This window comes from Haliaeetus albicilla, chromosome 2, assembly GCF_947461875.1.
Source record: "Haliaeetus albicilla chromosome 2, bHalAlb1.1, whole genome shotgun sequence".
NCBI lineage: Eukaryota > Metazoa > Chordata > Aves > Accipitriformes > Accipitridae > Haliaeetus > Haliaeetus albicilla.
Window position 1 is genome coordinate 26618097 of NC_091484.1, and position 15723 is coordinate 26633819.

The following is a 15723-nucleotide window of genomic DNA, read 5'->3' on the forward strand; positions in this document are numbered from 1 at the left end:
GTCCAAAATGAGTAATTACTGGGGTTTTTGCTTGCTTTTCCATTTAGTTTGATAAAACTGTATCGCTGTGCTGCTGTTTTGTAGTGATGGATGGGTACTGCTGGATGTGTAAATTCTGTAGCTACTCTATAGTTAATTTCCCAGTTATTAGTCCAGCACAAGACAGTTGTTTTGCCTATGCACAGCTCCTGACTCTGCCACCTGACTGATCTAGTATACGCAACAGGGGCAGTGATTGCTCACCCTGTGAAGGAAGCTGTAGGCTGTGCCCCGTGTTCCTACCAATATCTGCCAAAGACTTGCTGGAACAGAGAGGCAAGGGAACTTGGTCTTATCTTCTGCATGTGGCCAGCCCTGTGCAGAAACAGCAGCTGCTGCTGCCCATAGAAATGGTAGTGTCCGTGGCCACAGTCACAGCTGTCAGTCCTGACAAATGAGAAAACTGTGTTTCAGGAGCTCATTGTAGTCCATCACTGGTAGAAAGAGAAACCATTCATATGACCTCTTTTCCATTTGGCAGGTTGACAGAACAGAAGTGATTCGAACCTGTATAAATCCCATCTTCTCGAAGCTGTTCACGGTGGACTTCTATTTTGAAGAGGTGCAGCGGTTGCGGTTTGAAGTCCATGACATTAGCAGCAATCACAATGGGCTGAAGGAAGCAGATTTTCTTGGTGGCATGGAGTGCACTCTTGGACAAGTAGGTATCACTGACGGTTTTCCCCCTCATCGCTCATCTTTTGTATATATATGAAATGTATCGCTTTGTTAAGTGACTGACGGGTGAGATTTGTCATTCATGACAAAATTCTTAATCGGTGCTTTGAACAGGATAATTAAGAACTTCTGCTGGTTTGATTTACTGTTGTAGTATAGCTTCAAGTCAGGCAGTGCTATAGGAAACTGAGTGTCAGTCATTGGCCTTGTACAGTAAGAGCCCAGGCTCATTACACCAGTGTTGAGAAATAGACTGATTTGGGAGAAAATGATTGTTCCTAATGTTATATGGGATTTAAAGCAAGTTCCAAGTCCAAGAAACATTTACAAATACACTTTATTCACATAGGGTAGTGCCTGGTGATGTGGCAAATAGAGACATAGGGTTGGATTCATTTCCCTGACTCTCAGTCATCCAAAAGTTAGGTGTCTAGACTAAGTTACTCTTCTGATTTCCATCTTTAGTTCAGTGGAGAGAATCAGACCGTTCCAGCAGTTGATTCATTCCACCTAAGACACCCACCATAGATTAGGATAAATTGTCTTCAGGAGATACCTGTCTTTCTCCATCACTTATCAAGAGAGTCTAGACAGCTGGCTTAGAGTAGATACCTAACTTTTAAGATGACTGAACTTAAGGCTGATGAGTCCTACCCACAGGATTGATATCTAGAGGTTGTCAGAGCCTGGTCTGCAGTGAATTCTATATTGCTGACTGGTAGCGCACTACAGTGTCCTATTTTTAAAAAGGGAAAAAAGGAAGACCCGGGGAACTACAGGCCAATCAGTCTTACCTCTGTGCCTGGCAAGATCATGGAGTGGATCCTCCTGGAAACTATGCTAGGGCATGTGGAAAATAAGATGATGATTGGTGACAGCCAATGTGGCTTCACTAAGGGCAAATTGTGCCTGACAAATCTGGTGGCCTTCTACAACAGGGTTACAGCATTGGTGGATAAGGGAAGAGCAATGGATGTCATCTACCTGGACTTGTGCAAAGCGTTTGATGCTGTACCACACGACATCCTTGTCTCTAAATTGGAGAGACATGGATTTGATGGATGGACCACTTGGTGGATCAGGAATTGGCTGGATGGTCACACTCAAAGTCTTGCGGTCAATGGCTCGATGTCCGAATGGAGAGCAGTGATGAGTGGTGTTCCTCAGGGGTCGTCGGTGTTGGGACCGGCGCTGTTTAACATCTTTGTTGGCAATGTAGACAGTGGGATTGAGTGCACCCTCAGCAAGTTTGCCGATAACAACAAACTGTGTGCTGCGGTCACCACGCTGGAGGGAAGGGATGCCATCCAGAGGGACCTTGACAGGCTTGAGAGGTGGGCCCACGTGAACCTCATGAAGTTCAACAAGGCCAAGTGTGAGGTCCTGCACATGGGTCAGGGCAATCCCAAGCACAAATACAGGCTGGGGCATGAAGGGATTGAGAGCAGCCCTGCAGAGAAGGGCTAGGGGGTACTGGTGGATGAAAAGCTGGACATGAGCCGACAATGTGCACTGGCAGCCTAGAAAGCCAAGTGTATCCTGGGTTGCACCAAAAGAAGCGAGGCCAGCAGGTCAAGGGAAGGGATTATTCCCCTCTGCTCTGCTCTCATTGAGACCCCACCTGCAGTACTGCGTTCAGCTCTGTGGCCCCCAACATAAGAAAGACATGGACCTGCTCGAGTGAGTCCAGAGGAGGGTCATGAAGATGATCGGGGGGTGGAGCACCTCCCCTGTGAGGACAGGCTGAGAGAGTTGTGATTGTTCAGCCTGGAGAAGGGAAGGCTCCAGGGAGACCTTATAGCAGCCATCCAGTACCTAAAGGGGGCCTACAAGAAAGCCAGGGAGGGACTTTTATCAGGGAGTGTAGTGATAGGACAAGGGGCAATGGCTTTAAACTGAAAGAGGGTAGATTTAGATTAGATGTAAGGAAGAAATTCTTTACTGTGGGGGTGGTGAGGCACTGGAATAGGTTGCCCAGAGAGGTTGTGGATGCCCCATCCCTGGTAGTGTTCAAAGCCAGGCTGGATGGGGCTTTGAGCAACCTGGTCTAGTGGAAGGTGTCCCTGCGCATGGCAGGGGAGTTGGAATTAGATGATCTTTAAGGTCCATTCCAACCCAAACCATTTTATGATTCTATGCCTCTACTGGTAAATACTGTGATTAGCAGCATCCTGGCACGTAGTCAGTTATACCTGGATGTGAAGAGTAGATGCATCAACAGGCATTTTATGTGCCACAGTATTTAAACACAGTAGAACAAATTGTTGTGGATAGATACCTGCTGAGTGTAATTAAGAAAATGTCAATGTGTGAAATAGAGATATTTCCTTGAAGTGGTTTGTTTTGTCCATCATGCTCAAAAGTTGCCCTTTTAAATAAAACAATAGTAGATTATCTCTTGATGAGTTTGAGTGGGAAAAGGCTTAGTGCAAGGTTTTGGGGAGGAATTTTTTGGTGTGTTTTTAAATACTAAAAGTCTGTTCCTGCCACTCAGAAAGGCTCTTTCTACATTCCGGTTTCCCAGCTTCTTCAGAGTGTCCTGGTAATGTGCCAATTTGCAGAATGTTAACAAATATGTTCTGTACAATTGAAATGATAGTCAGATCAAACAAGCCCTAAAATATTAGAGAAGGTACTAAAGTTGAAAGTGCAAATACATTTTCCTCAGTTAGTAGCATCATCTTAAAACATGGTCTGCAATTACATGTGGTTTATAAAATGAAGTTTCTTAAGGAACTTTACATCAAAAGCATGTACCATACTCCAGTGAATTAAGCTGTCCATGCTGTATTACTTAAATAAAGTGGCATTGTTAAATAGTAGGTTAAGATGCATAATTAAAAACTATGCATTTTTAAAATATGTTATTTTTCATTTTACAGTTTATTTCTAAGTAACTGCATAAAAGTAACACCTAATAATACTATTTTTTAACAATTAAGTTGTACAGTCATACTGTAGCTACTTAAGCAAGGAAACTATACTGTGTTGTGCTTGTAACCTCACAAATATTCTGAATCTGAAGCGTATCTGTGAAATTATGGGACGCTTTTTTTTTTAGCAGTGTTGTCCTCTAAAACACAGCAGAGCATGAAACATCCTTTATCCAGACACATTTGTGAAAGAAGTTGTTAAGGTTTTATCTTTGGCTTGGTTTAGGAATATAGCTATAGAAAGAGCAGATGAATTCTAGCAAAGTTAACTTTTCTAGTTTTTACCCTAATTTTAGCTATCTGTGCACAGAATTCCTACCTGGAGGACATTTCTTATCAGAATTGGAGCATGCAACCAACTTGTTCTGATAAAAATCTGTTAATTCTTGAGTTCAAGGCTGAGTCTGGATAATTTCATCCCACATGAAATAACTTTGAGGAAGATATGATTGAGAAACCTGTGTGAGGCTGGAAGCGGAGACTAAACTGTGACAGAACAGTGGGTGTGATCCTAATGAAGAACTGAAATTGGAGGGAAAGTTTAGTGCAATTTACTTGAAATGCCGCGCAAGGAGGTAGCATAGACACCTGGGAATGTGTGCTCTTCCTGTTAAAATCATAAAGTAATTTAAGTCAGAAGGGACCTCTGGAGTCTCTAGTTCAGTCTGCTGCTCTAAGCAGCTTGTTCAGGGGCTTGTCCAGTCCCATTTTGAATGTCTCCAAGCATGGAGGTGTCACAGCCTCTCTGGGCTTTGTCCCGTGCTTTGCCACCTTCACAATAGCAATGGCTTCCTGTCCCTAGAGTTTGCCTACCTCTGGCAAGACCAGAGAAAAGTGGAGGTGTAGTGAACCCTCACTCCTGTGTTATGTGGAAACATTTACAAATACTTGTCGTAGCCTTCAAGTGGCAAAAGAAAGTTTGAACTGGCAAACCAGAAGTAAACAAAGCAGGGATGACTTAGCCATAGCTGGTCTTGCTTTGGGAGTAAGGGACTAATAGCATCTGCCCACTAGTTTTCTAGGTCTTCAGTTCACTCTAAATAGTTGCTGTTCTTTGCATAGGCACTGGCAAGCAGATGCACCTATGTATCTTTGAAGTGACAGGTAATGAAATCACAAGCAGTAGCATTTTAACTGCCATTTTGGGGCACCACAGTATAAAGATGACCTCTTGCTTTCATATAGGTGTTTAGGTGCTATGAGTCAGTTCATCCTTGGTTGAGGTTTTACAGATGTTGTCTGTAACTAAGGAGAGTAAATTCTTCCCCTTCCATTTCCGCTTTGTTTTTCCCTTTCCTCATCCCTAAGGAAAGTGTTCAGGCACTCCACTCACCCAGAGTAATCACTTCCAGCTGAATCCCCATCTAATCACTGAAGGTTTTGTATTTCTGTTGCTTTTTAGTTGCTTACAAAAACTATGATTGTTTGTTTCAAGAGGCAGGAGGTGGATTTATTATGTTTTTATATAGTGGGTTGGGTTTTTTTGTTCATCAGAAAACAATGGGGAAAAAAAATCTTAGATGGACAAACACTGTCTGAAATTTGATAGCCTAATTTTCATGGTATTTAGCTGGGATAACAAAACCCCAAACCTAAGTCCTTTTCTGCTTATGTTTTAGTGCCTTCATGTGTTCTGAGCCTCTCTAAAGCTCTCTTATTGGAATTGTTCAGTTATATATTCCATAAACTTTATAAAACATTGAAATTGCATCACTTAGTACAGTAAGGGCTCAAACTTTCTAATAGCCAAAGTTAACTTCTTAACCACACAGGAATTGTATCAGGAAGGTGGCTTATGAACACTTCTTTCCTCTGAAGTTTTACCCAGAAGTCTCAGCCTGATCTTTAAGAATTCATAAAAATTATTTCAATGAATAATCATTTTCTGATGAGAACTAAACAAACTTACATTGCCAAGACATTCTTGATTACTGCTTAGCTCTGCCTGCCACATCATTAAATTATAGGAACCAGTAAAGTTGTTACTTCTTAAATGCTGTGAACCATCCCAGCTCTGCATTATGGGAATAGCCTTTGTGGCTTTTCTTTCATTCCTTACCACAGGTGATCTTTGCCATTTTCAAATTTGTGATTCCATTCCTTGTTTGGTTTCTTTTAATTTACAGAAGTCTTAAAATATTGTTACAATACACAACTCCCTTACTTGCTCAACTAGTAGCACAAGTAAAGAAAACTGCAGAGGTGTAAATCTTTTCCTGCCAAAAACCTTTTCAAGTATTAATTATTTAGAGATTTAATATTTCCCATACATGCATTTATATACAAATTATATTGAAAATCTTCCTCTCAGTAATGCGTATTGTTTCTTGCATGCTTTTAATAATGTATGCCATTAGCAGATTATGCACTTGAAAATGCTGACTGATTATTAGTTCAGTTTCAGCCATTGTAAATCCCCTTGCTCTTGAATTGTAGAAAGGCTAAAAGAGCCATGAGTGCACCTGAATTAATTAAATTGAAGTAGTCTGTACAAGAATATTTGTTTAATAGACTATTGACTGCTTCTGTAGTGCAAAAGACATAGGACCAGTTTTTTCAAGGTGTTTGAATTCCTAAATCTCATTAGATGTCTGTATGCCTCCTTAGGTATCTAAATACCTTTAAATACTTGGCCTTTGATCTCCTCCAAATGAAGTTGCTCAATTCATTAGTGGGATGAATAATGTACTTTACTAGATATGAATGTAATTTTCTACCACGGTGGACTTAGAGCACAAGCAAATCATCAACACAGCACTTTCCCTAACTTATCTAACCATTTAAATACCTCAGTTATCCCCAGGAAGCTCTTGGTTTGCCACTGCAGCATGTTCTCTGAAGCTGTAAGATTTTTCAGTTCTACATGAATCTTGCCAGTCAAAGTTAATGGAATTACTTGTACAGTTTGTACTGCTTTGTTTTCACATACTTAATCTTTTTGTATGAATTACTGTAGCAGTCTTTAGAAAAGTAATTTGAAACTTAGTTTGCTATTATAATGAGTTATTATTAGGACTACTTCTAATAGGGCTGCTACACTACATACTAATTAAATTCAAAGACCCTTTATGCTATTGATAAGCTATTTCCTGTAATAACGTTATTGCCTCTTGTGATAGGGATATCTGTTTTTCTCAGTGTTCTGTTTTGATTGACTATTTTCAGGTACAGGTCTTAAACAAAGACAGAGATAGGTGTAATTCAGTGATAAATAGACTGTGAGCTGATCAGTACTATAGAGAACAAAAGAAATCTTGAAGGGTGATGAGTATGGTAAAGAAAGTATCATATGTACAGAGAGGATGATTATAGCAATGAAACTGGCTCTACCAAGAAACAAGAATTCTGTGAGCAGTTAGATAGAATGAAACTTTCTTCATTATGGACATATGCATCTGAACTTGTTCTCTTGCAAGGATTTCTTGGTATCTGTGTAGAGGTGAACTCATCTCCCAAAACTTTTTTTTCATGAGGGTGGAGTAAGGTCACTGGCATCTACCTGCTGTGTGGTCTCTCTTCATGTTGAAATCTAGCATGCTTGATGCATCTTTGACTATCTGCCACCATTCATGGAAGTTATTTGGTGGGTTCAAAAGTGGTTGGGGGAGGATAGATAGCAAGACAGACAGAAGCACATCAGAGTTATACAAATCTTGCTTTGTCAAAAAACAGGCTAAAGATGAACATGTGAAGAAGGAGAGAGAGTTTTTACATTGTGAGCCAGAGCTACCTCAGTTCTGCTGCCCTTGCTTAATCAGTCATTTACCCACACTGGTGAAATGTCAGTAAAGTCTGTCATTTTATTTGTGGGTGTTCAAAAGCTTAGAGTATTTTACTTGAATGGATTAAACTAAGAGTGCACTAATATTTTAACTGACAAGCTTCAAGATACATTTCACAAATGTTAAATCTCCAATCATTTGTCTAGCCACTCTGGTTGTATCATTCTACTTGCAGCAATATCGTGAAAGTATTACAGTCCTTCACTTGGGAGATTTTGTAGCTGTGAAGAAGGTGCTTTAAGGGTTGTACTTATTTTTATGCAAGAAGGGGAGAACTTAAGAGTAAGTGTATCATAGCTAGTAAATACTTTTGATATGGTTATGTCCTGAGTTTTACATATCACAGAATCCTTCTCTTGCTATACACTGAGGATAAAAATTATTTTGGAAAAACAGTCAAGCCATTTTAATTGTATGTGCTAAAATCACTGCCCCAACTTGGCAAGAAAGCAATTGCTTGTCAAGAAAGGAACAGAACTCAGATAAAAGATGCTTTAGGTTAGGCCAGCTGTGCATTTTAGCACCTTTTGTAGCAAACAATTCAAAAAGCTGTACCTTCAGGAGGCTCTGAAAAACTCATTCAAGTCAACTGTTACTTTAAAAAGGCACATTGCTGTACAGTGCTGAGCAGTCTCAACTTGGAGGCTGAAATTTCACAAGTACTTCTCTCACTTTTTGAATTCAAGCAATGCTGAGCACAACATGGTACAAGCAAAAAAACCCAACAAACTAGTGATTGAAATAACCAACACAGTGGTTCCTCCCCAAAAATGTGGAAGACATTTAAGAAGGCTTAAATAACGTTCATCCTCTCTCTACAAGCAGTGGGGTGCAAGCAAAGAGGATTACCGTAAGATAGAGACAGACTTCTTATAAAGTGGGTTTGAAGCATTTAATGTGTTAGTAGCTATTAGTTAAACTGGAGGAAAACTGACACTATATTACAGGGATTTAAAGACTCCCCTTTGAAAAGGAACATGTTTGTTCACTTTTCTGCACTGAGAAAATATGGAAGGCTGATGATGTAAGGTTGAAGACTCAGTCTTGTCAGTTTGGGGTATTAACTGAGCCCATCTTAAGACACTAAATCATAACTAAATCATAACTAATAACTGAGGCAAAATGCTTGGGAAAGACAACTGCAGGGCACAGAATTAGCCCTTGCTGAAGTTTAAGGAGGGTGGAGGAAGCAGAGCTGTGGTACTGTGGAATGTAAATCATATCACAGAGAAGTGCAGTTTGGGCAGAATGTCCTTCCAAGTTGGCCTCACAACCACCACCACAGGGAGATGTACACACCATTGTGAACAAAGTAGTGCCATGTTTAAAAAAAGATGGTGATAACTTAGTGAAATACGCCACTTGGGGAGCACATGCATAGTGTGAGCAAAAAGATGAGATTAGCTCAGAGAGGTTCAGTAGACTATCAGTAGGTAGTATCACAGCTAAAGGTGTGTGGGTTAGCAGTCCAAAAGCAACTGGAATGTTCGTAAGGCTTAAGCTGTACACTGGTGCATGGGCTAATGTGATGCCAAAATCATGGACAAGCCTGAGAGCTTACAGTGGTCATTCTGCAGCTAGAGAGGTAGTTCAACTGCAATTTGGAAAGATACAAATTGAAGTAGTGCTGGGGGGGCGGGGGAGGGAAGTAATGCTTGTTGAGTTAGAAGCCCCATCAAGCCACAGAGCTGATCAGGGATCAACATCCACTGAAGGGCACTTAGACACCTAGAGAAGAATTTGCAGATTTTTGCAAGGGTCAGTGAGAGATTCAAGAGACACGTGTTTGGAAAGAGCACGATAGCTACTTTTCTTTCCTTGATGTATCAACACAGTTCTGGGAGATGCTGTTTAGAAAAACACTCTGTTTCTGCATGTACCACTGCTGTTTGGTGGGAGATTGCTTCTCCGGATTTGAGGTTGAATTGTGTGTGGCACCAAGGGCTCTGCACCAGGCAAGTGAATGCATTTGACAGTGAAGATTCAGTCTGTGTAAAAGGCATTTGGATCAAGGGAAAAATGCTAGTATAATGTGACTAGGTGCTTTTTACAGTCCTGAAAAGAGTTGGTTCTGCTAGAAGAAAGTTAAGCAACTCTGCAAGTCCATATAACAGGAATAACACATCTTGAGAATAATTAAGAGAGGTGCTGGGAAGTGATTGTTCAGGTAAAGCTATTTGTCTGACTATCCCAGCTGTCAAGGAAGAGATACAAAGACATCTTCAAGTTGTGTACTGTGGAGGGAAATCTGTGCTTAACCTGGCTGTCTAAATAAGTAAATTTGGGGTTCCTGTAAGAAAGTCCAATGGGCAGAAGAGGCCAGTCTGAATAAAGAATTTCAGACATTGAAGGAGTTATTTAGAATGGTCCTAATCTTCTAGTTTTGTAACCACAAAACTAAGTTGCATACACTCTTACATGTCACTAAGGAGACCATTTCCCCAGTCCTTGGTTCTGTTAAAATTGGAGACCAGTGGTTCACATGTCGTGTCACAAGAGTTAACAAAAGCCAAGTGTCATAGCTCATAAATAGAAAAGGAGCTATGGCTATTATCCATGGACGTTTCAAGAAGCCTTTAACAAAAGCATATTGGTGTTATGTCCAGAGCTAGATATTATACAAGTCAATTTAATTGAAGCAAGTAAATAAAAACCACACAGCTTTCTGATCCCAGAGGAGATGTGGAGTGTGACCATCAGGCCTCTGGCTCAGGGTGGCATCTTGCAAAACTGAGTGAATGATGTCAAAAGAACTTGGACCAGCCCCAGCTGTCAATGTAAACGGGATTTCTCAGTATGATATATGGGATTTATCTGTTCCTGCCAATGCTAAATCACTAGGTTAAAAAGCCATAATGAAATTTTCTTGTTAGTTTGATTTATAAGCATTGGGAATTCTGTATGATAATATTGAAAGTTACCCCTATATTTGGTTAAGGAAGGACCACGTAGAGAAATATATTTTAAAAGGTTCTTAAACAACCCAGGTAAAATAGGTCATTATACTTCACAGCTCATCTTAGACAGTGCTGATTAGTCACAACTCAGACATAGGAGAGAGTAAACCTTCATCAGAGTCCTTGTCTCCGAGTGACTGCTGAGCAATGCACTGTACACAGCTGGTGTCAGTGCCTCGGTCCTTTTATCCAAAATGTTGCATCTGTTCATACTTTTAAAATAAAAAAAAAGCAAAGCACCTTTTATATATCTTAAATTGGAAATAGGATCAAATGGCAACTTGTGAATCCAGCAATATTGATCATCTGTTCAGATCTGTCCTTAACCTATTTGGGCTTGTACTTAATAAGGCAAATTAAGATCATCTTCAAGGGAATTTCCCACCCCCATCTTGCCACGGAGCTGATACCCCTTAGCACTGCAGCCCAGAAATCTAGTTGAGATGATGTTCTGTTGGGAGAATTGCATATTTGATAAATAGGAATCACTTCATGTGCATATCCTCCCTTTCTAAAACAGAGTAGTGGCTTTTACAGTCTGTTCCTATTCCTACCTCTTGCAAACATATTCAGTATATGTTTTCTTGGACATGGGCTGTCTCAGAGCAAAACTGGGTGATAGTTTATATGGGGCTGTAGTTGCAAATAAACTTCACTTCCTAAGTCTCTTAGCCTCACCTCCTAAATCTCAGAAGTTTCTACATCCATTTGTTCACTGGTAGGCTATGCTTCTAATAAAATGTTCATGAAGAAACATGTTCTGGAAATGTAATGAGGTTTAATAGTGCTGAACTGTATTCTACTATCTGTGTTTTAGAAAGGAGAGACACATTTACTTTCTGCACTTCACATCAGTTTTGGACAAAGCACCTTTTTCTCTGAAGTTCTAAATTGCAAGTTTTTGAAGCAGGAGTCAAACCAAAGACTCTTGACAAATGGAAGACCTGTAGTTAATTACCTTCTTGTAAGCCATTTTGCCAGTTCAGCTATCTCTGTAACTCTGAACTTAGACAAATGCTTTCTAGGCCCTCGAATTATTGTTGTTTAGGATTTGCTGTCTGGCAATCAGGTCAGCAAATGCTTTTTATGATAATGTTCAGAAGAAGATTCACACTGATACATAAACAATAAATGTGATACATAATTGATGGCAGTTTCTTTAGAAGTGGTTCTTTCAACCAATGAGAGCTGGTTTGTACAGTGCACAAACAAAAAGGGCAATTTACTGCTAAGGAAAATAGATTCCCTGACAGTTATTGCAACGATAGTCTGCAGATCCTAAATTGCTAATTACAGTTTGAGGCAATGATGTTGGCACATTGTTGCCAGATGCAAGATTCATTTTACTGGCCACTTAATTAACAACAGGTAAACGGGTGCACCCAAACACACATATTTACATATGCAGAGTGCCTACTATGTCACAATGATGCTAATGGCTTAGAGGGTGAATCTTATTAATGCGATCTACTAATGAGAATGTCAGAATAAATTATCTTCTCTGGAACAGTGAGCCGCCTATCTGCCACCTGCATGGGAGCTCCCAAGTTTCAGGTTTCTGTCTGCTTGATGCCTTTTGAAAGCTGGGATGCTTTCCAAAGCAGCAAAGGGGGCTGTACGAATTTGGGTAGTTCAGGGAGAGAAGTCTTGCTGTGTGTAAAGGAGGCTAGCTGAAGGACAGGTTCCCATCCTCTCATACTGGGGGGTATTTATATGTAACATATCTGAAAAGGTTTCTGGTACACAATACCCACCCCTTTCAGTGGAAGAGCTTAATGTATTTTACAAAGTTATCTGTGCGTCTTGGGGAAGGGGGAGAGGTCATAGAGATAAATGGGCCCTGTTCCCCAGCTGCCATAATTCATTGTCTGGTTGGTACAGCACCCATAGTTTAATTATCTATTAAGAATAATCTGTTTTATTTCTGTATTACCTTCCATATGAGAATCTCAAACAAGGTTTTTTAAATTGCACCTCACAGTTCACAGGAGCGCAACAATTTGTACTTGAACCTGTTTAGCTGGCAAGAAAACAGAGGTATGAGTGACTTAAGGGGTCAGAGCAAATAATCTTTCCAAGATCATAGGGAAGAAAAAGGACATCTGAATCCTGGAAGTACTGGTCATCTTACCTGTACTCCTGTCTGTTGTTGCCACTGACCGATACTAGTGGTGAAATCCAAAAGTTAATTTGGAAAAGTGAGTGAGATGATGGCAGCAGGCTGGTTTGTGGAAGGCAGTCCAAAAAGGACGAATGTTAAATTATGCACTTAAGTAATAGCCAGCTGCAAAAATGCAGGGTAAGAAACAGCTGGCAATCTGAAATGGTCATAAAATGAACATTAGTTAACAGTATCATGGTGTTCTTAAGTCAAATGCAATTCTGGAGTGTATGGGTAGCATAGCTTGCAAGACACAAGCTCTTCTTGCATAGAAGGACCGGGAGTATTATGTCCAATTTTGAGCATTACTCTAAGAGTAGGATACGGACCAGTCCCTGAGGTCTCAGCAGAGAGCAGCGAGAATGGTTTGAGGGCTAGAAAATTTGGTCAAAAAGGAAAGATAGAACAAACTTGGGTTCTGTAGTCTGAAGAAGACTGTGGAGAGTTGATATTAGTCTTCAGATATAAAGATTGCCTGAAAGAGGAAGGGAAAAGGTTTGTTTTATTTATTCATGGTGCATTATACAGAAATAATGGGCTTAAACTGCAGAGAATTGAGTTAGCTATTAGGAAAATATAGTTACAGTAAGGATAATGAACACCATAATAAGTTGCCAGTGGAGGGTGTTTCCCTCCACCTCTGGATATCTTTAAGAACTGATTAGGCACACATCTGTCAGGTATGGCTGACCCTGGTGTAACCAGTCCTGCATTAGGACCAAGAAGCTGGACAGAGTGATTCTGGATGTCCTGTCCAGCCCTGTGATGGCTCTCCTATCTCACATTTAAAGCCCATTTAAGACTTGCTTCTGTCCTGCTGCCTTTGTCATGACAGTAGCTGAGGATAATCTGAGGTGCTCCTTTTTTTTCCTGTTTAATTCAGCAAATTGATGGGCAGGACAAACATGTTTCCCCATGGCTAAAATTTACGTACTATTCACTCTTGTCTCACAGCATCGTTTTTGCCTGCCCATGAATTCGCATTGCACACTCCTCTGGCTCTGGCCATTACCTACTGATGTGGTTTATTACTGACGTGTATGATGCCCAGGATTCTAATGAAGGGCCTGGAGCCATTCTTTTCTCTTGATGATTGCTTCTCTTACAACTAATACTTCCACATATTTTGCTAAAGATATCCATTTGTGGATCATTTTATTTGAAGTGTTACAGATCAGCCATCCAGATGAAGTTGTCCAAGTAATGATGGATGTGGGAAAGGACTGTTTCTAGTATAAAAGCCGCTTTCCAGAGGTTAGAGCTTTTTCTAGAGCAGAATTCTTTTGCTCAGTATCTGCGCAGCACAATCCTGCTGCAGTACTGTCACATTAAATATAATATTAATTGTGATTCTTAAGCTGTGTTTGGAGTTACCTCTACATCTGTCTACATTTTGCAGTTTTCTAATTAAAAAATAAATTCATTAATACATCATTAACTTTACAGAGAAGGACCTAATATAGTAGGACATCACTGTAGCTTACTAATTGTGCATTATTGTAAGTTTTTTTCCTTTTCTAATATTTTTACTGGTCTAGTTTTACATGTTTCAAGGTTGTTAGGGAAATTTAATTATTATTGATATGGGAAATAACATCTTTTGTCAGTGCCACTCTGATAACATTTTTTTGAAGTACATTTATAAATTGGTCAATGGACAAGTTCATTCGCAATGCTGAGTTCTAGGGGAGCTCTGTTACCTGGTAAGCAAAGGAGACAATTGTGGAACTAAAACTATGGGGCAGATTGCTTGCTTCTGTCCTGAGTTTAGAGTTGCAGATATTTTGAAATAAAATAAATGCCTTCTCTTTGAAATAGATTTCAATTTCCCATAAAAATAAATGGGTTTTGGAGGCGTCTCTGATAGATTTGCTGTGTACAGCTCCCCTCTTACTGTCTTTTGAGTCTAAAGCTTACTTTTGTCCTGCTGTTGCAATCATGGCAATAATTAAGGAAAGTCCAAGATGTGGTTTCCACTATTCTGTCCAACTCGGAGAATTGTGTTCTTCCCATTCTGCTTGTCCTTCCATTGCATCCTGTCTGCAGGCTTCCCAGGGAACCTTTCTTCTCAGTTGTGGTCTTACTGTACTAACTCTAATCATGGATTAAGACATTATCTTGATACCAAAAAAAGGCAACATAAAAATGAAATCACAATAAGCCACGTATTTACTACAGATTCTAATTTTTTCCCTTTGTTTTTATTTTTGTGCAGATTGTTTCTCAGAGGAAACTCTCCAAGTCCTTACTCAAACATGGGAACACAGCAGGGAAGTCATCCATAACAGTAAGTCAGTCTTAAATACACTCTTATTTTCCTGTTATTTAGAAATATCTAATGTGACTAATTCTCCCTAAAAGCATCCTCCTAAGTCACCAGAACAACCCTTGACTGAGAAATGTATTTAAATTGTTTATTTATCAGATGACTTGTACTGTTTCTGACAAATGCTTGTTGTAAGGAAATGGCAACAAATAATGTACGATTTGTACAAAAGCCACCATATTTACTACTAAGGTACTTTGATGACAGCAAGAAAGTTGTGCTGTTTGATTACTTGTAGTTGAAGATCTAGAACCTTCAGAAATTAATTTTGACCTGCTTTGACACACAAAGGAGTCTGATGTTTCTCAGCCCTTGGCTTTTTCCAGTTTCTAAAAAAAAACCAAAAACCAAACCAACTCAGAAAACACACACACGCACCCAGCAACACCAAATGCAGAAGCTTGATGAGATTAGGTATTTTAGCTGTGTTGTAATGCAATTACGGACTGGATAGTTATAGCCCCATGTGTATCCTGAAATCTGCAAATCAATGTATTACCTCTCTTTCATCTTTCTCTTTGCTGGCTTGTTTGGGAGATCAAGCTTGTCTGCACTGAACCTAGCATGCTTGTGACATTTGCAGCTCTGCATTAAGACAAAGACTATAATAAAATATTCTGCTTTGGGGACCTCTGCTCTGTTGCCTCATGGGGTTGAGAAGGATTTTTTTGCTTTATGTGCAATTAGCCAGATGGGTTTCTTTTGGCTTGATTGTTTGGATTTTTTTTCTGCCTTCAGCCACAGAAGAGACAGCAGATTGTGAGAAATAATGCTTTCTGAGAGCCCAGGGAATTTTCTTTCTTAGATGTCTTCTGGGAAGGGATTTGCTTAAATGCATAAGGTAAAC

At 39.9% G+C, this 15723-nt stretch overlaps 1 protein-coding gene across 7 annotated transcripts in view; it reads left to right on the forward strand.

The window, feature by feature from the left end:
* CPNE4 (copine 4) overlaps positions 1–15723 on the forward strand; it is a 246293-nt gene that overhangs the window by 127652 nt on the left and 102918 nt on the right. For all 7 annotated transcript variants that reach the window (XM_069811730.1, XM_069811709.1, XM_069811755.1 and 4 more), the window contains 2 exons: positions 521–700; positions 14766–14837. In XM_069811730.1, coding sequence (XP_069667831.1) covers positions 521–700; positions 14766–14837 — 252 coding nt within the window. The remainder of the gene's footprint in view (positions 1–520; positions 701–14765; positions 14838–15723) is intronic.